The sequence below is a fragment of the Schistosoma haematobium genome, chromosome 6, assembly GCF_000699445.3.
Source record: "Schistosoma haematobium chromosome 6, whole genome shotgun sequence".
In the NCBI taxonomy this organism is placed as follows: Eukaryota; Metazoa; Platyhelminthes; class Trematoda; order Strigeidida; family Schistosomatidae; genus Schistosoma; species Schistosoma haematobium.
In genome coordinates, this window is record NC_067201.1 from 12,846,334 (window position 1) to 12,873,327 (window position 26,994).

A 26,994-nucleotide genomic window follows, 5' to 3' on the forward strand; every position below is an offset into this window, starting at 1 on the left:
AAGGTAAATGAACGTCCCATACGTGTAAAAGTGGAAACTCAACCGTTATAACACTAGACGAAGTGAAACCGAGCGTTATAACTATTGGCGACGGGATGAAAAACAAAGAACCAAGGGTACAAACAAATTGTAAATGTAATAATATTCTTAATATTATGATATTCTCTGACTATGCCCCTTCATGAAGGGTAATAGGCGTAAGTAAATTTATAATAAATAAATAGTATAATGAACAAGTTTACTCAAGAGTACTCAAATTAACTAAACATTACTTTATCATTAAAATTTGATTATCTGGAGTACAATATGGGGATAAGCTTAAAACAGTTTCAACAGCTTTTCTAAATGGATATTATATAGAATTTAAGAAAAAAAGACAAAATTATAAAGAATCAAAATAACTAGGAAATATATTGGATGAGATCTTCTACATGTTGTTCTGTTTGTATGTTGAAAAAATGACACATTTGTTCAAATGGAAATAGATTATCCGTCTTTTTGAACTCTTATAGATACACAAACAAATGTTTTTGTCGTATTGTTCATGAATAACAACTTAAGGTCACCTTTATGTCCTATGACCCGTCAAATATCACGTGACAAATCACTAATCAGAGCACCGACTTATATAAACTTGTCCCTGAAATAAATCAGTAATGCGTTAACCAGCATAGAATCAACTGTGAGTCATTATTAGACCTCTGTATAGTAAAAATTTAAACAATAATGTTCGGTAGAACAGTTCCGAAAGTTCAACTTTGCTTAATACTCATCCAGTTTTATTAGAGTAACAACATGAGCTTTAAATCATTTGGATTGTATCTAGCAGTGAAATCTCGCACTCACGTTGCGTCTTACTTGGCATTCGTCAGTTCAGTTCATAATTTAATTCTTTCAAATAGTGAATGAAGATTCACTCCAGAAAAAGTGATATAAATCTATGATCCTATAGGTAAACAATACAATGTAAGGTCAGCTGGCCACACAAATGATCTTGACAATATAACTAGGTTTTTAAGAATATTTCCTCAACTGTCATTTGGATTACTACATCATTTCATTGGTTAGTATTTGTTATGTTCTTATGCCCTATAAACTATCACGTGGCCAAATCGACAATTAGAACACTGACTTATATGACCTTAACGCTGTGCCAGGTCAATGGAGCGTTAACCAGTACGAACAGCCAACTCTGAATCCATATTGGTTCTTCTCGCCTAGCCCTGTCCGTTTGAGTCCAGAACAAAATCTCAGTTTCCACTGTATGAATCATGTATTTCAGACATACGCAGTTTATACACAGTCAAATCAGACCACATCATTCCATAAAATAGAAAATAACAATTATACAAGATCAAGCCAAAAGTGGCTGTGAGTGTGAGAGACTGTAACTAATAGATTGAAAATAACTTAAGAATGGTAAATCATATAATAGTAGTCAACAAGTCAAATGGAAGCTTATAACAAAAAAAATATGAATATACATATGATATAGTTACTTAATAGTTGTATGATGAGAATACATATAATAACAGTCTGTAAATAATTCCTGGCAGTTACCGTTCGCTAATTCTTCGTTCGGATGTAACAGTTACAATTAAAGGTTTAGAGTTGAGGATTTAGGACTATGATATCCGAGTTACAATTCGGATCAGGACTAAGAGTTTCAAGTCAGAATTTCGGGATAGGATTGATTTATGCGCAATAAACAATCCACATAGAAAGAATTGAGCATTTAAATCATTTAACAATATCATTTTCGTTATGTGATAAAAACTAACATAGAGCTATTATTTTAAACATCCGGAAAATTAAACAAACATAATTCTACTCCTCGTTTTATATGATATAAAATAAAGGTTATGCATATTTGAAATTAGCTCAAAAAATCCAAAAGTTGTTTCCTCGGTTTTGATTAGCTCACTTTTATATCAGAATTTAACCGGTTATGGTTTATTATCACGAATACTTAAAGTAACATGGCTGCGATCCCACTAAATCAATTCCTTTAAGGTAGTGAAAAATTCTTTTGTAGCGTCTGCTGTTCCGATCACATTTACATTATTGTCATAGCACCACTTATCAACTTCAGAATTTTTAATGCTATGATTTGAGATTTGATCATTCTCATATCCCTGTTCTCTTCAATTCTCATAAATTGAGTAGCCAGAATCTTCAACTCTTTCAGTTTATTATTGACAACTATATCACTCTCAACTTTAATGAATCTGATAAGCCAGATTGAAAAGTCTAAATGTAGACCGAAACGTCCATCCTAGGTTTTCTGGTTTTCAAAATTGCTCAGCTGAAATCACTTTGTGGCAATAAAAACTGTAATCCCTATTATTCAACCAAATTTAGCTTTATAAACAAAAGTTCATTTGTCCGTGAAATACATTTTGTACAAAACCTCATATAATTCTTGAAAACCATTAAACTATTCAGCTACAACGTAGGACCAGGGACATATATGCATCAGTTCAAGTTGACACACCTCATTAGCAAAAGATGAACACCAAATTTTTGAAAGCAGTTACTTCAATAGTAGTAAAAAAACATTTCATATCAGGATACAGAGAGAAAGAATTAGTTAGTAAGAAGAAAGGTATTAAGTAATTTTAATCCCACAGTTTAAGGGGAGACAAAGAGTGTATACACCCACGATCGATTGTGAGTCATGTCACCCAGTCTCCAACTATTATTTACGATAGTCGCACGAACCCCAACCAGTGGGACTATATGTTAATGGAAATTTTGACTTATAAGAGTTAAATACAATAGTGTTGTAAGTCTTGGCTCTATAACGAAAAGAACTTAAACTCACTTCCTAAAACTTCATCTTTTTATGGTGTGATCCGTTCGAAATGTAGCAAAAAGATAACATAATAGATTCAGACACACATGTGAAGATATTACATCAAAATATCAAGTAAGAATTTCACATTAAAAATAAAACGCATATACAAATTATTTTTTTCAAAATAAATTGAAAACACTCATCTATAAAAGAAATAATTACTAGTAAAGGAGGCTTGTAAAGGTTGTTGAATTAAATTGAATTGAAAATTCAGCATTTTCCACAAATCCCTTACACAAATAATGATTATATGACCTGGTTAGAGAGGCGATCCCCGGAGTTCTAATGAGAAGCAATAGTCAATGGAGCTCAATCATGTCGTACATGAGAGTCACCCACTAATCGCATTAAAAGATGGTTACACAGTATCATTAGTTGATGTTAATTGTTAATTCAAGAGTAAGTCTGCTTTAGTTTAGGTCATAGATGCATATATTACGTCTTTACAAAGAACACCTGCAAAACCATTGTAGACCAACATTCCGTGTTTCAATTCACTTGGTATTGTTTACTTGAATCTCCCCACTGATGTTTCGGACTGCAATCGACCAGTCTCTTATTGGCATATGTGCATACTGTGCGTATTGCCTCGATATTTGCCTTAATTCACAAGAATTATAAGCAAGGATGGATAGTGGGTAGCAGTGGGATCCAGGACGCGCGTTTCATCCTATTTGAAACTCGTCAATTGGATGTACCTGCATTTCAGAGTTGATGTTGCTATCATGACTCAGTAGCTAAGCCAGTAACGCGATGGCGTTTGGAGTGAACGATACTGGGTTCGAACTCTAGAGTGAACATCAACTCCGAGATGCAAGCACATCCAGCTGACGAGTCCCAAATAGGACGAAACGCGCGTCCTGGATTCCACCGCTAGCCAATATCCTTCTTTGCTTATATTCCGTGTTTTTTTATCCTAGGACAGTCTTCAGTTTGGGAGACATGATTTCGACAGAGAAAAAGGACGGGGATAAGAAACATATTAACAGCTTGAGGGCTTTAGAAAAATGGACTCTAAAAAGGATTTCTTAAAATACAACCCATTGTTGAAGTATTATAACTGCCTTGGTGAGACAAACTAGATCAACTAATCTATTGACTTGGGATATTATTCAACAAGCACAAATGTTCTCTTTCGTACATTCCAAATAATCATATTTATTTGACTTTCCTTACTTTACATATAAAATGTCTTAAGTAAATATATAATTTTTTTAGAAACAGTCGTTCTAGATGTAATGAACATATGCATCACATTTTTAGACCAGCCCCATCGACAGATTATGCTATCAAAATTCATAAAACTCAGTCATTTATAATCAACGTAGACATTCGCACATACCTGAATCGGTTTAAGTTACCATGTTACATTAGCACAGTAAGATAAAATTATCAAGAGAAATGTCAAAATATTGGAGGTAGTCACAGTACCAGTAGTAGTAGAAAACAAAAGACACAGATAAGCTCCCCCCCCCCAAGGTTTCCAATGGTAGCCTAACATTGATCGATTCATGACATCAACGAAACTCAACAATCACCATAAGTCTATACTCACAATAGATAATACGACCCGAGAATGAATTTACGGACTGAGAAAGAGTCTTTTAAAGCTTAAGATCTAATGAAAAATAATGAGTGAATGCATATGGGCCATTGTGAATGATTAAGTGGTCAACCAACGGTAACCATAGTTGTGAGAACTACAACAAAGTAGCCTGAAGCTAACAAACCGACTGTGCAACTGTCAATTGCTTCATAGATTGATGCCACGTGCCGGTTGGGCCACTCCTAGTATAAAAAATGAGAACACCGATGGGGACAATCAGATGTATTCAAACTCAAAAATACAGAATCTCTTGGCAAAATTTGAGAACCATACATCAAATTCTTCATTTGCAAAATGTCAATTGTCTCAGACTTGGCTGTTCATTCGTTTCCATACCAATCACTCTCTGTTCTCGTTGTCTTCCCATATATCTTCTTAACCTTCTGCCGTCAGGCATTTCACTTTCGATTGATGATACATACTACTTATATATGTCGACGCCAGTAGCACACACCACATTAGCTTTCTTCCAATCAACTCTCATAGCAGCAGACATTAAATAGTGGACGCAGTGATTGAATATACGTAATACATATCCCCACCAACTCAATAGATGAGGACTTATTAACTCATCAACTGATTCGGTGTTTTTACCTATAGCCACGTATCTAACTTCAGAAATGTTCAATTGGTAGTCATAACATACACAAGCACCGTTCACAAAGGATATATAGATAAATACTAATAACCCACCGATATATTCTATTTTCATAGTTTAAGTGTAGATGTAGACTAGTCCAGAAGCAAAATTATCTTAAGAATCATGAAATCACTGTGAATTTTGAAACTCCAATTATCCACTAGAATATTAATTTGCTAATCATAAACACAGCCAAGTTATCCTCCTTTACAAAAACGTGATTTATCCCCGTGTGATCCAAGTTGTGTAATTATTAGGCAATTTCTACAGCATATAACGAGTATAAGTGACAAAAACATAGAGGATCTTTAAACTCTGAACGAGTGAGTAGAAGAAACCCTTTTTTAGAAAAACCTAATCACTTAACTTTATCAAGAAATTATGATGTTTCTCCATTGTATCCTATTTAATGAGTTTAAACATAAATCAGTAATATTTCTATGTTACTTTAAATAAAAAAAAGTAGTTCAATCTAAATGTATAAAATAATTAATTCAAAATATCAATATTCCTTTTATAAACGTTTGTTTTTTTTTCAAAACTGAGAAAAAAAACTGCTTTCATTAAGCTCCATGATTCAGCAAAAAAGACTTCACTTTTTCTAACGCTTTAGATCGATGTGATATGGAATTTTTTATAGATTTATCCATTTCAGCATAAGTTTGTTCAAAGTTATCCGGTTGAAATATACAATCCCATCCAAAATCACGTGGTCCACGAGGTGAAACAATACAACCTGATGTGATACCAGTGAATAATTGTACTGGTTTTTCGAGGCTATCACAATAAGCAAAAGTGCATACAGCCTCTGCACGATAATCATTGAAGTCAATCAACATACGAGGTAGTCCTAAACAAGATATTTAAAATAAATGAACATAAAATTAGTGGAAATGGCAAGGTGAATTGAGTACATATTTATAATAAGTTAGAAATTAAATTCACGATATTTCTGTGGAAAGAAGTAATCGTATCTACTACAAGCAATGGTAAATAATGAACGAACAGGTAGGGGTGAATGTTAGCGGTCCCTGACTTAAGAGGCGGCCATCAATCTATAGAGTGATTGAGTGTTGGTCTGAACTATTTAGTAAAATCTAGACTTTCTGACTATGGTACACACGATAATCGTAATTTATTACTAGTGACTTAAGGTGACATATAGCTTACAATGGGCTGCAGTGCAGCAGATTCATTCATTTTCTTAACCTCTTCCAAATGTTGAGTTTTACTATGAGAAGTGCCTTAGACAATTAAACGACCAACCCTCTAGCCATTTGATTAAAAATTTGAAAATGAGTCCACCAAGTACGGATTCAGTCACTTGATTTTGAGGGCTAGTGATATTGCTCGGCTGTTCAAGCCGAAGTGAAGGAAGTGATTGTTGGGGATGTTAGATTCCCAGAACTCACTTGGTAAATGCCTTAATTTTGTAATTTTATTTTGGAAAATCAAATTTCCTTGCTTTTGCGCCAAAAGCGCACTTTTCACCTTCATGTCGTATTTCCCACTTGGGAGAATCTTTAACGCTATTAATCCGTTGTGTATTTTTAGTATGCAATTTTGCAACGATTCCCAAGGACATTCTTATGCTGTATATATACGTTTGATTTGTGTCTATTATTATTCAAGATTCCCATTGTGAAAATTAGAACAACACATATAAGCGAACAATTGTTTTCAATTAGATCGTCATCAGGCTTTACTCTAATATACATGAATATTTATACGAAAATTTTAAACCAATCAAGGCAATATGAGTCAATAATCACAATGAGGAGGAGGAGGTATAGTTCTCATGAACAAAAATGATTACATGGGAAAAATGGAAACAATGCTTAGCGATTCTAGCAAATTTCAGAAAATTACTAGTAATTGTGACATTAATAATAAAGTAGAAAGACAATTGGCCAATTTCCTTAAAGATCTAACGAAAAAGGGAATAATTACGACTGAGATTTACGATTCAATTAAGCCGACTGGATCATTTACACCACGATTGTATGGTTTGCCTAAAGTACATAAATCGGGTCTTCCTCTACGTCCAGTTCTAGATATGTACAATTCTCCTTACCACAAAATCGCAAAGTGGCTAGTACGAATCCTAGAACCTTTACACAAATCAGTTGTTAGAAATAGTGTAAAAGATGTCTTCAACTTCACCTCCAAAGTAGAAAATATTAATGTCAGTATGAAAAATATGATCTCATTGGATGTAGAATCTTTGTTCACCAACGTACCACTTATAGAGACTATTGATTTTATATGCAAGCAAATATCAAAGAAGCAAATCAACATTGGCCTGCCTAATGATAGCCTAAGGGAACTGCTCCTAAGATGCACTCTGAATGTACATTTTGTCTTCAACAATACTTACTATAGACAAATAGACGGGATAGCCATGGGCTCGCCTCTAGGCCCGATTTTAGCTGATCTCTTCCTAGCAAAGCTAGAAAACGGACCTCTCAATCAGACTATTAAGAAACTGGATTTATATTGTCGATACATTGACGACACATTCATTATCGTAGACCAAAACACTAGTAAGGAGGAACTCCTAGACCAATTCAACAGTGTTCACCCAGCGATCACCTTCACTGGTGAAAGCGAGCATGATAAGAAGCTGAGCTTCCTTGACGTCACACTAAGCAGACGAAGTGACGGCACATTAAGTAGAAGCGTGTATAGAAGAAACCCCTCTTCATGCCAATATACTCACTTCTGCAGTTTCACACCCATCCGTTACAAGAGAAATTTGGTCAGATGTCTCACGAGCAGAGCAAAAAGGATCTGTACAGTAGACACTCTAAGTCAGGAGCTTGAATTTCACAACAACTCACTGACCGAGATCGGCTACCCCAGCGCGTTCATTAAGAAATACATGCTGGATATAATAAAGAAGTCGGAGATTTCGACTGTTCGTAAGAAACCTTTATACATGAAAGTGCAATTCAACGGGGATGTGGCTAGTGGCACTCTGAAATATAGGTTAACCAAAGTAATCACCAAGACATTCTACGCAGCCAATCTTGCGTTGACCTTCTCTTGTCGACCAGCGATGTCTACTCAAACGAAGGATAAGTTACCTGAGTTGGCCTCTTCCATGTGCATTTACAAATTCAGCTGCTCCTGTGGAGATAGCTATATAGGGCGTACTACCAGGCAACTTAACCAACGAATAAGTGAACATCTACCAACTTGGTACATAAAGGGTCAGAGAAAAAACTATTCGCAGTTCTATACTAGCACATCTTATTGATAGCGGTCATGCAGTAGATAAATTGAAATCATTTCGAGTTATCTATCGTATACCTCCATCATTTCCCGACGGAGTCCGTTCCCGTCTCCTATATATAGCTGAAGCCATTGGAATTCGTACATATAACCCCAATCTATGTGTACAGAAGAAATACGTGACTCCCCTATCCCTTCCATGGCCAGTTATAACTTAACTAACAATTTTTATTTTAAATTTTATTATTATCATTATTTATTTTATTCTATCTGTGTTATTGTTAACCTTATTTCCACATCCATTATTTGTTTGTCATTATCCGCCTCTTTGTATTCTTCACTATCTAATTATTTACACACATCTTATTACGTAATGATTTTTAATGTTTTGTGATTACTATTCCTAGTCTATTTACCCATGTTTATTTGACCTTCTATTTCCAACGTTTAACTATTGATAAGAGCTTTGTTATTGTAGTTTATTATTCTTACCACTATCTGTTCACCTGTTTTCGTACTATGAACTTGTACTTTTACCTATTATGTGTAGTGACTTATTCTATTTCATTGTGATTATTGACTCATATTGCCTTGATTGGTTTAAAATTTTCGTATAAATATTCATGTATATTAGAGTAAAGCCTGATGACGATCTAATTGAAAACAATTGTTCGCTTATATGTGTTATTATTATTCACTCGTGCTTCCGGTTTACGGAATATACTTTTCCCGTTCCAAGCTTGGACTTCTTCCTCTAGTTAGCGGGGCTGGGATGCATCAAATAGCTAGCTTATCGGTCTACGGTCACAAGTCTTTGTTCCGTTCGCATACTAAGTGAACTCGTAATAGCTTCAAACCTAGCGAAATTTGGCGACAGGGATGAGACTCGAACCCGCGCGGGGAAACCCCAGTGGATCAGCAGTTATAACAGTGATGTTCCGACATTTGACTTAGAGGTCGAAGCTTCTTAACTATAATTGCATACACACATAAAAGATTTTCCATGTTAGCTTGTTTGAATATACGAATTAATAGTAAACACTATGTGAGTAATATTACATGAACAAACACGCAGCCATATTAAATATCACAAATATCCTTAATACTCTTTATGAAATGCTTTGACCAGTACCGACGATATAAATGATCTGTATGGAGACGAATAATATGGTGACTCTATTATTATTATTACTGTTATTATTATTATTAACGGCTTTATTTAATATTATATTTGTACCATGGATAGCTTATCTGTGGTTTAGAAGTTGACCAATCAAACTCAAACCACTGAGTCGTAAGTTTGAAGCCAACTTTACCTAATTCGATATGAACAACTGGATAGTAGCATTAGCCCACAAAGACAAAGTAAAACTCGATGGTTAATATATAAACCTGTGTTTGACAAATGAGTTGCACTAATTTAAATTGACATTATTGGATAGTTTGTCTAACAATGTAGGTTTAAATATCGTAGAAAGGATGAACTGTTTAGAAGTTGTATACACACATTATTCGATGTGTAATCGTAACCAAGTATAAACAAACTTCAGGACTTCTTAGCGATTCCCAACACTATTAATGCAGACGGTAAACAACTGTAAAATAACTCATGAATTAAAAATAATACTTCGAGAAGACAAAATGACGATGGGACGCAATGTTAACATACTACTTAACAGATGATTATTTCCAAATCTGTACTCAAAGCCTACAGAACAGTGACTTACTGTCTGAATCAGTTGGCTTTCAACTAGTAGGTCTTACATGGTATGAAAAATAGCTACATAAGACTGGCATCTGTTGGTCCATCACGACTCCCTATCTGAGGACCTAAAAGTGACGGCCAATGACTCAGAACAAAAGCCAAAGACCATCCTAATATGGTTTCCTATTACAGTGTTAATAAAGATAAACTGGACCCTAAAAGATGAGAAAAAATCCGTTCTGGCTGTATCTCTAATTGTACGACCCTTTACTCTTTTATTTCCTCACAACACAACGATCTCATATTTTGATGTTCTATTGTACCGAAATTCATAAATCCTATTAACGAAAATAAGCAGTCGATAGCATGTTTGGACTTCGTTCCATATATTTCAATTAGCGTATATAGTGTGGCTCAGAGATGAGTACATAAATATGTACTTGGCAAATCAGTCAAATATTTGATCAGTTTCCTTGGTCTAATAACCAGAGTATCTTAGCACCCATGAAAATCAACAACAAAGTACCACCATAAAAATGCAGTATATACAGTTTGTAACCAATCACAAAAAAAATTAGGTTTATTAACGAAAATGAAACAAAACAATTACCATCAGGACCAACCGCTTTTAAAAACCATTTAATGAAAGGCCCAGGCATTCCATTCAGTGCTTTAAAACAAAGTGCTGTATCTTCGATTAATACAGGTCCATTGATTATTTTAAAAGCAGATAAACATTTTTGTATACTCACTTCTTCGATACTACCTTGGACTTCAGGTAAATCTAGATCAACTGTTTTTACCTATTAAAAAATAATGATATTATCGTACTATGAAATAACCCAAAGTACTTTTCCAGTAAATTCCTCACCAATAATTTTAAGGAATTCAGTCAATTTGTTTGGATTACCAGTTACAAAATTTAACTGACACGACATAAGTCTAAAAAACAAAAATGAAATGCATGAACTAGTGTTTAATGGGTGGGATAATGAATTACTAAAAATATAAATAGAGAATACAATTTTATAACTATCAAAAGTTATTTGACTGAATTAGATCATACCATAGTTCTCATTCTTGACAATCCCATCATCCGATGAGGTCAAATATCTGATCGTAAGAGACTAAACTCCAAGTTAGTTGGAAAATCAAACTAAGTGCTTCACTTTAGCACAAATTAAAAGGTGACTTGTGATATAACAGTTACGATTTTATCAAGTTAATGAGCACCAGAATATCAAGTAATAGGACTTTGAAGAAGAATCATTTGTAAACACTATGAGTGTAACAAGAAACTAGCTAACTAAAGTTTCAATCTAATACATTTGTATTTAAAGTTGGCCGAAAAAATTACTAGAGTTTAGTATTTTTCGAGATTAGACACATTTTCTGGTGGCAATAAACGAGGAAACCAAAGCACTTTATGACAATTCGGATGTATTATATGAATGATTCTACATTTGTCGAATACTATTATCAAGTAGATCATTATGTACACTGATCATCACGGCGAGGATATATTTACTGTATCCCGTTGAATAAAACTAAACAATAAATTGACTCATTCATTAGGTTCTTTGGTATGAGCCACACTCTAAGTTTGAAGGTTAATGATGCTACTCAGTTACAGAAACATTAAGCTGCAGCTCTTATTTCATAGAGACAGTTAAATATTTTAAGATACATAGGACAATCAGCTAAATGGGTACATAGATACTTATGTTATACATGATTCTCGATTGTTTAAAACTATAATATTACATGTAAACGATCAGCCCCAGATCAGTGGTCAAAAGTCAAATGGTTTGAGTACTTTGAATGCCATTGTTTCATAAATAAAGAATGGAATTAACATAAAAACAAATGAGCAGAGGTAAGGTAACCTGTAGGGGTTAAAAGTAACAGCATTTCATAAAGATAACTTTTCTTTATTGATAACGAGAAACGCTTTCTCATAGGTTGAAAACCATAATTTTTGGTAAATAAAGATAATTCCAGTAATCAGTACCTTGACGAAGAGCTAGTAAAAGACAAAGTTTTTTTACCCTCATTTCAGTACGGATTGACATGATATATATAACCATTAGGTTGTTATAGTCCGAGTATAACCAAGCGAGCCGTTGAGACTTAGTGTCTTAGGCAGAAAACAACCAGAGCCAACAGATGCTATTTCATCAATTTTATTCAGCTGATTGGATGTGATCACGAATTAACAAAATAAAATGAAACGTGGAGCTTTCTTTTTCAATAAGAAGTACTTGCTGAATCGCATACCACTCATTACAACGGAAAGTATACTTGGACGCTGATTCTCATTAAGATCAACTCAGCCTGAATTTATTCAGGATAAGCATACAGCGAGCTCCACCTTTAGCCCTTCTAGGGTTACTGACGGTCCAAAACCAGGACATAAAATGAATGTTGGGCATGGGGTCAGAAACCACATCCTGTAAAAAAACGTTGCTAAAAAAGCACTAACCAGAAAAAAACAATTTAGACCATTCAAACTCCGCCCTTGAGAGTTGAAGGATCCTTATTTATAAGAATTATAACGCCTCACGATCAAAGCTAAGATTCTTCAGAAATCACCTGACCGATGCCTCATCTAACAACTCGAGCAACAATTATTATAGGTACATGTTATGTCCGGACAATGTACGAGACTGAAAAGACCAGTCAAATAGCTGAGGAAATAAGGAGATACAACTTGGCGGTTCTCGTTATAAGAAAAACCAATTGGAACCAAGTTGGAGGTGTTGTTGTACTCTAGTCATTAAGAAGTGCTTCGAACGCACGAGTTTCACTGATGCTGTCCAAAAAAGCACGAAAAGCACTTATAGAATGGGAATCTCATGGATCCATAATCATCAATGCATCCTTCAAAACAAAGGAAGGGATCACAACGAATGTTATTCAGTGCTAACCACCCACCAATTATAGCGACAATGACGATAAAGATTAGTTTTGTGGGAGGCTACAATCGATCGTAGAGAAGTGCCCAAGAGAGGACCTGACCATCCTGATAGGAGACCCAAACACTAAGTAATATTTATTTTATTTAAACCCATAAACATTGGTACAAGGAGGCACCAAATACATATGTGCCCCACAAATTCGATTTGCGTGAGGGCTGGAATATTGCCTGGTCGCCCAAACTGAAGCAAAAAGGAACGAGAATAGTGAGAGATTTGCAAATTTATATACTTTAAACGAAATGGTTATAAATGGCACTATATTCCCCCACAAACGCATGCACAAAGCAACATTGGTCTCGCCGGATCATACTACAGAAAACCAAATAGGTCATATTTGCATCACTAAAAATTCAGGTCAGTGAATTCAAGATAGCTCTCAACAACAGATTCCAAGCCTTACAAGAACTGCTCAAAAAAGAAAATACTATGGGGAACAACTGGAACGGAATCAAAGAACCATTAACTTCAAAGAGCCAGGACGTGTCGGGACACGAAAACCATCATCATAAGAAATGGATTTCTATCGAAACTCTGAACAGGGTTCAAGAAAGGACAGGAAAACAGCGACTACCAACAATCGAACAGCAGAAGAGAAAGCCAATGTGCAGGTTGAATACACAGAAGTAAATAAGCAAGTAAAGAGAAGTAGAGATGACAGGTAGAAATACGTGGAAGAGCTAGCAACGACGGTGGGAAAAGCTACAAGAGAAGGAAATATGAGACAACTATGTGATACGACGAAGAAACTAGCAGAGAGACATAGTAAAACAAAGCCGCCAGTCAAGAACAAAGAAAGAAAGCTGATGACTGAGATTCAAGAGCAGCAAACAGGTGTGTAGAACACTTTGAAGAACTCTTGAATAGACGAGTCCCATTGAACCCACCAGACAAATAAGCGCCTACAGACCTTCACATAGCTTTACTCCATCAACAATAGAAAAAATCAGCATGGCCATTAGACAAATCAAAAGTGAAAAAGCAGATGCAGGACCAGACAACGTACCAGATGAAGCACTGAAGTCAGACAGAAATGTAACTGCGAAGATGCTCCATGCACTATTCAGAGGGGTTTGAAGGGAAGAACAAGTTCCGACAGGCTGGAAAGGATACCTCATCAAGATATCACGGAAAGGATATCTCAGCGAGCGTGAGAACTACAGAGACGTTACGCTACTATCAGTACCAAAACATGTTTTCAACGGTATCGTTGAACCAAATGGAAGATTTATTAGACGCCCAACTTCGAGATGAACAGGCTGGATTCCGTAAGAATCGATCATGAACCGACCAAATTGCGTCTGAAAGTGTGAATAGGAGAACCTTATGGAGCATTCCTACCTGAGATCATCAACATTATACGAAATTCTTATGAGAAACTACAATGCACAGTCGTGTATGGAGGCCAGATGAAATATCAACTCCAGGTGAAGACCCATGTCAGACAAGGCTAATCACTCTCGCTCTTTCTCTTTCTTCTGGTGGTCAACTAGATGAAGTTCTCCGCACTTCAGAGGAAGCACGGAATACAATGAACAGCGTGAATGCAACTTGACGATTTGGACTTCTCAGATGACCTATCTCTTTCATCCCATACACCAACATATACAGATAAATGTAGTCAGTGCAACAGCAGACTCTGAAGAAGTAGGTGTCAACATACATCGAAAGAGGAGCAAGATCCTCAAGTACAACACAGAGAACACCAATCAGACCAGACTTTATGAAGCTCTGGAAGACGTGGAGACTTTCACGTACCTGGGCAGCATCATCGATAAACAAGGAGGCTCTGATGAAAATATAAAGGCACAAATTGGCAAACAAAAACCCAAGGATCCCCACAATTGAAGAATATATGGAACGCACAACAACTGTCAACCAATATGAAAGTCAGAATCTTCAATACGAACGTCAAGTCAGTTTACTGTACAGAGAGAAAACTTTAAGAACGAATACAACCATTATCAAAAATGTACAGGTATTGATAAACAATATTGCGTAGACAATATTGTCTACGCAAGATACTCAATGTCCGTTGACCGGATGCCATCAGCAACAGCCTACTGTGGGAGAGAACAAACCAACTTCAGACTGAGGAAGGGATTAGGGAAAGATGTTGAAAGTGGATAGGATACACATTGAAGAAATCACTGAACTACATGGTGAGGTGAGCACTAAATTGAACTCCTGAAGGGAGGAGGAAAAGTGGAAAAACAAGGGACACATTGCGTCGCGAATTGGAGGCAAACATCAAAGGAATAAGTAGCAACTGGAAACAACTAGGAAGGGTTGCCCAAGACAGAGCTATTATTATTATTATTTTAACACACAGATATTGGTACAAGGAGGCACCAAATACATATGCGCCACACAAATCTCATTCGATATGTGTGAGGGCTGTGATACTGCCCGGGTGCCCAAACCGAAGCAGGTGGTTTTCTTAGGTGGCCACACCCCGAGCCTTTGACCTAAAGGTCTGACGCACAAGGCAGTGGAGCATCGTAAGGAAATGCAGTCCCATGGAAGCCGGTGACACAACAATCGGTTCGTACGCCATTTGTTCCCGCAGGATACTGGAGCCCATGTGCACCATTGGTTTGGAATCCGGTTAAAGCGCCAGACATTCGCTTTTCGTCCTCTCAATTTCGTAAACAAGACCCCCGATACGAGAAGGCAGTGAGTAGGACTTCCTTGGCAGAGGCTTTATACGCGTGGCCATGTGAGAGCATTTCGAGAGGGAGAGTGGACTCTCCCCACTCTCGGCCATACCAGGGCATTTGGGGGCAGACTACTTGGTTGGGCTCCGTGCGACTATCGTAATCAACGGTTGGAAACTCTAGGTGACATGGCTCAGGATCGATCACAATGGTGTGGATGTATACACCTGATGTCATGTGTTGGCTGGGCCGCCTCTCTTCATTTTCGACTAGGACCTCTACGTTATTACCTCTTTCGGGGATGTCTTTTAACGTCTTTCGGTTACAAATCCATTGAAAATAAGTAACGTATCTACCATAAGAATCTGGAATATTTTAAACGAGACGTAGAAAAAATTACGACAACCCAAGCCCCCGATGTTGTGACAAGACTGATAAATGTTGGAAGTTTCATTTAAACGCTAGAGATAATTTCGAGAAATCACAACGGAAAACCCAGAACAGGCCTAGGTTTGAATTTTTCCGAAATTCACCCAGAGTTTCCCAAAAATGGTAGTGTGAGATATCGCACACTTGACACGTGACATTGTCACGCAAAACTACTTAATTTATGGAAAAAGGACAGCCTTTCACTTGTCTTCCACAATACTTTATGCGAGACATAATCCCTCAAGAATTCAGCACTAAATTAACCTTGGAACTATACTGTAATGATAAACACAAAGAACCAGAAGAATTCGAGTAAAGAAGGATGACTACTATGGTAGTAACGCCAAGATAGAGCTGGTCGGAGAATGCAGGTGAGCGTCCTATGCTCCTCCACGAAGGGTAATAGGCTTAATTAATACAGTGCCTTTAGAATTTGATTCTTCAACAGAATCCAGAGTTTTGGATTTAAATCCAAAACTCTGGATTCTGTTGAATTTACTCTCCCAGTGACCGATAATGTGGAGAAACTCAATATACACTCATAAGTTGATCAGTGTGTAGCCTGTAAATACCTTACCGAAAACGGAGTGGAAAAGGTTGTACATTCATTTAGTTGTGGGACACCACTGAGGCAGCACGAGAATCTTAAACGAAGACTAAGTATGTAGACGCGTAGAGTGGACTTGTGTGACGATAAAAAGCAATTTAGAAGCGTCAATTAATGAGCGACTAACAAGTTTTCTGCATACATAAAAAAGCCAATCCAATAGTTATACAGATGACCTAGTCAGACCAGCTGGATACAAAAAGGCGACTATATATAGTCACAACTATAGTAGCATTGCTTGATTATAATCAAGCATAAGTTGACTTAAATTCATTGCTTGCCTGTACAATGACAGCTGACGTAAATCGCCATTTAGCTTAATATTATGTCCCAACTAACACCTACTTTCGGTCCCCTTGAAATAACTTAACATTAGATGTTAAGACAGTTTTCTTGGACAGTCTTGAGGCTTTATCATATATTTCCGAGAACTCCTAAATCTTCACATGCTTACCGCTATTTCTATCATGAAAAAAGGCACACTTTCACGTACATGTGAGAAATGTTTCACTGAGAGTTTCACATGTATTTATATATAGAATAAAGTTTACGGTTGACATGACCACAATATATAAACGAACCAATCAGATTCAAGACATCGAGTCTTGGTATTTAGCGCGAGATCCAAATGGTTCAAATGTAGCACGTACTATTAGCGTTTACTTGCAAGCAGGAGCGATCTGAAACACAACACAACAGTCAGGACCGGTAAATGCCACTGAAGTAAGAACACGGCGTACTGGCACAACAGAGATATATTTAAAAATTGAAAGACGCGGTCCGAGTACAAAGGGGAAGCTCATTACAAGGTGGGTTTATTCATTGTTCTCCAGGTTCAGCTTGCTTAAGGCTTATTCCTCTTCTTCTAGTACGTTCACTTTTTGTTGCCCTGCAATAAGGAAAACAAACTCAGATTATTAACGTCATCTGTAATGATTTTTAATACCGTTGTGGACGGAATAGAAGAAGCTTTCGCTTAAAAGGCTTCCGTGTCTAGTAGCAGGGGATCACGAATACCTCCAGGCAGAAACCTAGGTATGTTAACGATAAAAGAGGAAAAAGAAATTGGTAAATCATAGTATGATGCTATCCTTAGACCTTATTAATAGATCAATTTGCCTCTTAAAGGACTCCTGGGTAGTCGCTTGGACTAGTTCGACAGACAGCGAATTCCAGCAGCTGACAACTCTTAAGGAGTAGACGTTGTGTCTACAACCCGTTCTTCTATATTGTGTCTCCAATTTCTGGGTGTTACCCCTTAGGTTGGTATTGGGACTAAGCTTAAATAGGTGTTTAAGAGGATGTCCAGAAGTGTTAAGGATACTGTAAGCCATCAGAAGGTCACCTCTAAGAAGCATAAACTTCAATGGGTAAAGGTTAAGTGAATGGAGGCGCTCTTCGTAAGGTTTAAATTTGAGTCCTCGAACTGATTTCATGGCTCGCCTTTGGATACGCTCCAGAGTGTCCTTATCCTTTGGGAGTGAGGGAGGAAATACTATGTTTCCGTACTCTAAATGGGGACGGATAAAACTGTTGAAGATTTTATGGAAAGTTCTACCTTCAAACTGGCCAAAAGTGCTGCAGCGGTAAATAAATCCCCAAAATAAATAGCACTAGGTTTTCGACACTGGATGCTGACCACATGTTTTAGTGGACTCATCTAGCTGAAGGCGCTCGGTCATGCATCCGCACCAGATCACGTGTGGTAACGCCGTGCTCAACATCAACCGCAATCGCTAGCCAGATTAGATCAGAGAATTCCGATATATTGGTAATCGCCAAATATACTCTTCCGATCTCCTCGACTCTGTCTTTTGATTTCTCTGGGTGGGAACGAAATATATTAGAAGGTGTTACTGGTAGAAGCGTTGTCAAACACTGAATACCTGTCACATCATCATTGGTGAGACCGACGTGATCTGGTACACCTTATTGCAACTGTGAGTCTGTTCCTTTTTGGGATTTTTATATATCATTGCCATATTTTTTATTTTTTTTAAACATTGTGATTTTTTTTCGTGTTTTTTCTTGGATATATATATATTTTCCCCTCGTTCATTATCGTACTTCATCATGACTGAACAGACACCTAAAGTACTCAAGCTTAAGACTTTGTCCCCACCTTCGTTTCAACTGATGCCTTTCTGGCCCGACAACATCGAAGCCTGGTTCTGTTACGCAGAAGCCAACTTCCACGAGCACGGCGTGATCGACATACGTGCACAATTCCTCGCAGTAGTCAGGGCACTACCGCGCGAATTCAACAGGTACGTAACACCTAGTATGTTTACTAGTGATGTTTCCGATCCTTACGAAATCTTAAGACGCTCGATTCTTAAACGAGGAGACCTAACCGATCAACTCTTCAACAATATCGACCTGCAACACGGTTCTGCGACGGACATGTTGCAAAGGATGAGAGAGGTAATAGTCCCAAGAACTTTCGACGAAGGTCTATTCAAACAACTCTTCTTGTCAAAACTTCCCCAACAGGTGCAAGCAGTTCTGGTCTCGTTCCAGAACAACGCCTTAGACGAGCTAGCTGCATCTGCCGACCGCATTCTAGAAATTACGAAACCTACTACCGAGGTATTTTCAGTCAAAGAAAAGCCTCACACGACTCAGAATGATATAACCGACTTATGTCACACACTCACGCGTTATCTTAGTCTTCGTACCGACCGTAAGAGATCGCGCACACCACGTAGAAGCATGTCACGTAAGCGATCTGTCTCTAGACCACGAGAGACAGATAACCCCGACTGGTGCTGGTATCATAACAAGTATGGAAAGTTTTCCAGAAATTGCAGAAAACCCTGCAATTTTCCCAACACGAAACCGACTGATTCGAAAAGCAATTCGGGAAACTTCCAAGCCGGCACGCGTTAACGGCAACCGTAGCCGGCGAACATAGCCGTCTGTTATTCGTCACAGATGTGACAACGAGAGTTCGCTACCTCGTCGACACTGGCGCAGAAGTTAGCGTTCTCCCAGCAAATCCTAACGACCGACTACACGAATCGACCCTAAACTTACAGGCGGTAAACGGAAAACCGATCGCTACGTATGGCAAAAGGTACGTTTACCTTAACGTGGGTTTACGCAAACCCATTCACTGGATCTTCGTTGTTGCTGATGTTTCTATGCCAATCATTGGTATGGATCTTCTACAACACCATAATCTGATCATCGACACGCGCAAACGGAGGCTAGTAGACGGAAACACTAATTTATCCGTTTGCGTAACTTCTTTTTCTGGTTGTAGATTATCTCCAGTCACAATTAAGCATACGATAGACCCACTTTATCAACCACTTCTCGATAAGTATCCTGGGATACAACAAACGCAACCGAGATTACCGTGTGTAACCAGCAACGTTACACATCACATCACGACTACAGCACCACCTGTATTCTCTAAAGCACGACGACTAGCTCCCGAAAAGCTAAGGTTAGCGAAAAACGAATTCGACCATATGATAGACTTAGGAATCATACGACCGTCAAGTAGCCCATATGCATCTCCGTTGCACATGGTCCCTAAAAAGGACAGCAACGATTGGCGTCCAACTGGTGACTATCGGCGATTGAACGCGAAAACCATTCCCGATCGTTACCCGTTGCCTCACATTCACGATTTGACAGCTACCTTGAAAGGTACAACTGTCTTTTCGAAAATCGACTTGGTTAAAGCGTATAACCAAATCCCTATGGCTACTGACGACATATCGAAAACAGCTATCATAACTCCCTTCGGACTCTATGAATTTTGCGAATGCCTTTCGGTCTAAGAAATGCTGCTCAAACATTCCAAAGATTCATAGACGACGTTTTTCGATGTCTCAACTTCGTACACGCGTATGTTGACGACTGTTTAATCGCAAGTCCGGACAGAGAAACACATCTCAAGCATCTGGATCTTGTTTTCGAACGATTACAAAAACATGGCATTACTGTAAACGTTCAGAAATGCCAATTTGGAACCGACTCATTAGACTTTCTGGGACACACTATCGATGCTCAAGGTATCCGACCCCTTAGAACCAAAGTGGCGGCCAAGCAATTACGCACGTTTAACGGCCTCGTAAGTTTCTATAGACGTCTCATACCGAAATGCGCATTACTTATGAAACATCTGACCGACCACCTTCGTGGAAATGCGAAATCCATTAACTTGGACGACACCGCACGAAAAGCATTCTCCACAGTTAAGGAACTGATTGCTAAAGCAACAATGCTTGCTCATCAGGACACCGAAGCACCCATTAGTGTCGCAGTAGACGCATCGGACTCGGCAATCGGAGGCGTCTTACAACAATGGGTTAACAACTCCTGGCAACCCTTGGCATTTTTCTCTAGAAGGTTGCTAGACACCGAATCGAGGTACAGCACATTCGGTAGGGAACTCCTAGCTATGTATTGTGCTGTACGGCATTTCCAACACTATATCGAAGGCCGTGAATTCACTCTTTTCACGGATCATAAAGCGCTCACTTTCTCGATAAGCTCTCCTGACAAGTACTCTCCCCGTGAGTCTCGACAACTGGACTACATTTCGCGGTTTACTTCGGATATTCAACACATCTCTGGAGCAAACAATGTAGTTGCAGACGCCTTATCTCGCATAACTTCCTTGAACAGTTTCCAAGGCATCAACCTTCTTAAACTCGCCGAGCTTCAAAAAGAAGACAGTGATCTTCAGCACGAGTTATCGTCCACAACACTTAAACTACGCATCAAACAGATGGGAACAGGTAAGGAAACCTTACTTTGTGACACATCTACAGGTAGGGATCACTCAATCGTTCCGAAACATTATCGACGCAATGTCTTCAACACATTGCACAAACTTTCGCATCCAGGTGTTCGTGCAACCATCAAGCTTATAGCAGAACGGTTTTGCTGGCCTGGAATGAATAAAGACGTGAGGGAGTGGGCACGCTCCTGTGTAAGCTGCCAAAAATCTAAGGTTATCAGACACAATAAATGTCCCCTAGGCTCGTTTAAAACTCCCGATGCTCGTTTCGACCATGTTCATCTGGATTTGGTAGGACCTTTACCAGATTCAAATGGATACTCTTATCTTTTAACCTGAGTAGACCGTTTCACTCGATGGCCAGACGCAGTACCTATCAAGGACATCACTGCTGAAACAGTGGCACGCACCTTCGTCGAACGATGGGTAGCAAACTTCGGTTGCCCTTCAACCATCACCACAGACCGCGGACGTCAGTTTCAATCTGAACTTTTCCGTCGTCTGACCACACTTTTAGGAATCAATCGCTTCCGAACGACTGCCTACCACCCACAAGCAAACGGGTTGGTAGAACGCTTTCACCGACAACTAAAAGCTTCACTATCAGCTGCAAACGTTTCACAGTGGACCGACGCTCTTCCACTCGTCTTACTAGGTATCCGCAATGCAGTGAAAGCTGACATTGGATACACTGCGGCTCAACTCGTTGATGGAACGACACTTCGACTTCCAGGAGAATTCGTGGATCCTTCGTTTTCTTCAATGAACATGGATCTAACCTCCTACACGAACAGGCTTACAAACGCAATGCGTTCAGTTAAACCTGCTTCCACTCGACCTCAATCGACTGATGTTTTCGTTCAACCTGACTTACGATATAGTACACACGTTTTCGTTCGTCGAGACTCGCATCGACGACCATTCGAATCAGCATACGAAGGACCCTTCAAAGTTCTTCAACGTGAATCTAAGTACTATATACTCGACAAGAACGGAATAAACGATAGCATCAGCACCGATCGCTTAAAAGCAGCGTATTTAGAAGGAAATCCTATTCACGTCGACTTTCCTTCGGTACAATCGCACAACACGACTCCTACACTCATAATTCCTCAACCAACAACCAACACTAGCGATGATACTCCGAAGGTATCTGAAAATACACCTAAAACGACGCGTTCTGGAAGAAGAGTAAGATTTCCAGAACATTTAAACGACTACTGCACGTAAGGCACTACCCGACATTTTATATTATCTCGATCTTTCTTTTTAACGATGTATAATTTTTTTAAAAAAAAGACAATTTTATTATGCCTATATATTTATAATTTTATTAAAAAAAAAACATAAAAACATTTTTTTAACGCTATTACGTGTGCATGAGTTTATTTTCATTTTTTTTCGCCGACATTGTGTTTTTACGCACATACGAGTGTATTTCGACATGCACTTACACTTTCTTTTTTCTTTTCCAGGACGACTGGAAAAGAACGATGCAGTTTACAAGGAGTCGAAATTTTCGTTGTAACTTTCTTTTTTTACTATGTTGTACATCGGTCCCATATAGTGAGGAGAGACGACCAGACGCTGCTACACTTAGTAAGCTATCAGAAGAGTGTTTACCAACGACAAACTCGTTGGGTTTAAACTTCTGGCTGGCCACGTCTTAGGGTCGTCACTGCCCCACTAGGGGGGGGAGTGATCTGTAGCGGTAAATAAATCCCCAAAATAAATAGCACTAAGTTTTCGACGCTGGATGCTGACCACATGTTTTAGTGGACTCATCTAGCTGAAGGCGCTCGGTCATGCATCCGCACCAGATCACGTGTGGTAACGCCGTGCTCAACATCAACCGCAATCGCTAGCCAGATTAGATCAGAGAATTCCGATATATTGGTAATCGCCAAATATACTCTTCCGATCTCCTCGACTCTGTCTTTTGATTTCTCTGGGTGGGAACGAAATATATTAGAAGGTGTTACTGGTAGAAGCGTTGTCAAACACTGAATACCTGTCACATCACCAGTGCGCTTCAATGTTACTAGTGCAAGGCTTTCTCGAAAGGCATTTTTGTCACAGTTAGCGTAAGACTTTAAATCGTAGGGCACCAGGACGCCTAAATCTTTTTCAGCTCGGGATACTACTAGAGTGGAGTTTCCTAAGTTGTAACTGTAGTCTGCGACATGTCGTAGATGGACTACTTTGGACTTCGAAGTGTTAAAGGTGAGTCCGTTATCATCTGCCCAACTTTGAAGTCTAGTCAGATCCTCCTTCAATACTGTAGAAGATGGATGGGATTATACAAAACGTCCTCACTTCAACTTAATGTATTGCAAACAGGACTAATGGTCATGGTGACGCTCATGTAGTCACTTTATCTGTCACAGTATGTTTTTTGGTTGAAAAAGCTAGATTATGCTGTGAATTTTGCTCTGGCTGTGACTTTTGTTTGCCACATCTGACTGTGTTACACCGGACATCCATTGCATTCTGTAATGTTATTCTAAGTCATAGTGAGCCTAGTCAAATGGTTGTTTTTCAAAGTAGACCTTCAATGAATAGTGTTATTGGAGAAAGGTTTATTGTGCTCTAAACTGTTGGCTTCAGGCTCAAAACGAAATCGTTTGTTCTATATTCGGTTAGTTTTATTGGACTATATATCGTGTTTTTGGTTTATATGCCTAATTATCTACATTAATTTAATTTGAGCAGCATGTATGTGCAAATGAAAAAAATTATGACACCTGCTTAGTTTGATATTCTTGGTTATCGTATAATTCAGCTTAGTGCTTGAAGCCTTTAGTGAAGCAGAACAGTTTGGTAAATCAAACTGCTCACGCACTTCGGTTAGTATGCCAAAGCGTCACAACTCGAAAAAGTTAAGTGTGTGATACACTGACCTGAGTAGCAACATCATAAGTCGAGGAGGAATAACGAAACCGTAGAAATTAGCACGAACTCTCTGAGCATTACGTAACTTGCGGAATTTCATTACATCTAAACTTCATATTACGTAGCTACACCAGAAGAACGTTGGAAAAACACAGAACTGAGCAAACGAGCCGCTGTTGTTCACAGAGATGGCGGAAATGATAATTAATGCTCTATTCTGATTGGTCGCTAATTCTACTGACAAAATTTCGAAACGAAATTGCGTTTAATTACAGACATGAACATAAAATCCATATTCTTAATCTTCACCTTGTACTTGACAACCAACCATAAATGAGTCGTGAATAATCGTTTTGCGCTATCGTGGTCCATGATGAAGGGTGTGTCTCGTTCTCTGTCAATTTCACGGACCTACGTGGAAAATATGAAATTTTTTACGACGGAAATGCCACTGCATTATTCTATGGACGCGCCAAGTGCGATGCACACACTCATGATGGGAAAAAAGTTGCAACGTAGCAAAAGTCATACCTTCAATTAACTCTGTGATAGAAACTGTCTCCAAATATCCACAACTGAGTGACTAAATAAAAGAAAACGATCATATTTACTGGCAACGATCTGCTCAGATGACTTGACAACTTGAGTTTATCCCTAGCCGCCAATATATTTTGGCCTTGTAGTTGATGTTGGTTTGTGTTAAAGAAGCCATGTTATAATTCCAAACTCTGGCTTCCAACCCTCACTTATTTATAATTCATTATGGAAATTTATAACTGTTTTGACACAAGTAAAATTTTATGTTGCCAAGATCATCATAGCATTTAGTGAAGGTCGTTTGAAAATTGTAGATTCAAACAAATGACCAAGAGAATATAGCTTAAGTAGATATTGACGACCGCTTTGTACTATACGAGGACATACTCACGCCCGTTCATCCCAGTGAAGGAGCATAGGCCGCTCACCTCCATTCTCCGACCAGCTCTGTCTTGGGCAACCCTTCCTAGTTGTTTCCAGTTGCTACTTATTCCTTTGATGTTTGCCTCCAATTCGCGACGCAATGTGTCCCTTGTTTTTCCACTTTTCCTCCTCCCTTCAGGGGTTCAATTTAGTGCTCACCTCACCATGTAGTTCAGTGATTTCTTCAATGTGTATCCTATCCACTTTCAACATCTTTCCCTAATCCCTTCCTCAGTCTGAAGTTGGTTTGTTCTCTCCCACAGTAGGCTGTTGCTGATGGCATCCGGTCAACGGACATTGAGTATCTTGCGTAGACAATATTGTCTACGCAATATTGTTTATCAATACCTGTACATTTTTGATAATGGTTGTATTCGTTCTTAAAGTTTTCTCTCTGTACAGTAAACTGACTTGACGTTCGTATTGAAGATTCTGACTTTCATATTGGTTGACAGTTGTTTTGAGTTCCTTATATTATCGAAATGTAGTAATGCTGTCCTTGCTTTGTCAATCCGCATGTCGCTCTTCCATGGCTACTGCTAGTTCCAATTCCAGGTAAAGGAGTGTTGGGTGCGTGTTTGACAACTCCATCCATTAGAAAACAACCTTGTTAAAAAACGCTAATCAGAATATACCCTGACATGAAACATACGAAACGATGCACTTTCGTTTCGTGTGGTTCGATGCTTTTCTTTTACAGAATGAACCTCATTTCTGGGTGTTCTGGTGATCTTCGGAATCTGTACAGCAGACAAAGCTAGTTTGTCTGTGGCATTATTTCAGAGCGATACGAGAATCACCTGCCTTTGTTTTGGGAAGCTTACACAAGAAGAGCTGTCCAGAGTTGCACTAGTCAAAGGTCCGTTTACCAATGACCTCCCTCATATGTAGCAACAATTCTGTTGCTAAGCTGCGTTGCAATTTGATCTTGTGAAACAGTTGGTCTAACTTTTGTCGATCGGTTAAGTCTAATTGTTTACCGCCGAACCTTTGAATAGTCTATTAAGGTTATGAAACTTCAGTAGGAAACATACTAGGTGTGACGTACTTGTTAAAATCGCGCGCCAGTGCCTTAACTATTCTTAGAATTTGGGCACGTGGGTCTATTTGGCCATGCTCATGGAAGCCAGCCTTTGTGTGGCAGTTATACCTCGATATTATCGAGCCAATATGGTACGAGTAGAAAGGTGGGTGTGTAAAAGTCTTAATCTTCAACAGTTTAGGTATCCGTTTTGTCACAATAAGCATGAAATATGTAAATGGATAAAAACTCGGATAATGCGAAAATAATGAAGCGATATGTAAAAATGGAAATCGAAAAGTGGTACTTTAAGTACCTAGTCACCAGTTGGACGCCAATCGTTGCTGTCCTTTTTAGGGACCATGTGCAACGGAGATGCCCATGGGCTATTTGACGGCCGTATGATTCCTAAAATGCGGTCGGCAGGTGCAGCCAGTCCGTCTAAGGCGTTGTTCTGAAACGAGACCAGAACCGCTTGCACCTGTTGGGGAAGTTTTGACAAGAAGAGTTGTTTGAATAGACCTTCGTCGAAAGTTCTTGGGACTATTACCTCTCTCATCCTTTGCAACATGTCCATCGCAGAACCGTGCTGCAGGTCTATGTTATTAAAGAGTTGGTCTAACCTTTGTCGATCGGTTGGGTCTCCTCGTTTAAG

The 26,994-nt window shown here is 38.6% G+C and overlaps 1 protein-coding gene across 2 annotated transcripts; it reads right to left on the reverse strand.

Annotated features, from left to right (window-relative positions):
• Window positions 1–1,240: 1,240 nt before the first annotated feature.
• HAM1 (nucleoside triphosphate pyrophosphohydrolase ham1) lies at window positions 1,241–18,121 on the reverse strand. 2 transcript variants are annotated; one of them, XM_051216875.1, is made up of 4 exons: window positions 17,204–18,121; window positions 10,894–10,984; window positions 10,653–10,845; window positions 1,241–5,953 (listed from the first exon to the last, which is right to left on the reverse strand). In XM_051216875.1, the coding sequence occupies exons 2-4, from the start codon at window positions 10,978–10,980 to the stop codon at window positions 5,667–5,669; spliced, it is 567 nt and encodes a 188-aa protein (XP_051065503.1). In that variant the 5' UTR covers window positions 10,981–10,984; window positions 17,204–18,121; the 3' UTR covers window positions 1,241–5,666. The 2 variants fall into 2 exon arrangements, with proteins under 2 accessions (XP_051065503.1, XP_051065504.1); XM_051216876.1 differs by having other exon boundaries at window positions 5,567–5,953; window positions 10,653–10,984; window positions 17,204–17,291.
• Between the last annotated feature and the right edge of the window lie 8,873 nt (window positions 18,122–26,994).

Coding starts and splice junctions, on each gene's coding strand:
- HAM1 (XM_051216875.1), bottom strand. CDS start 10,980: ATGTCGTGTCAGTTAAATTTTGTAACTGGTAATCCAAACAAATTGACT. Junction 10,846..10,893: donor GTGAGGAATTTACTGGAAAA/GTACTTTGGGTT, acceptor ATTTTTTAATAG/GTAAAAACAGTTGATCTAGA. Junction 5,954..10,652: donor AAAAGCGGTTGGTCCTGATG/GTAATTGTTTTG, acceptor TATCTTGTTTAG/GACTACCTCGTATGTTGATT.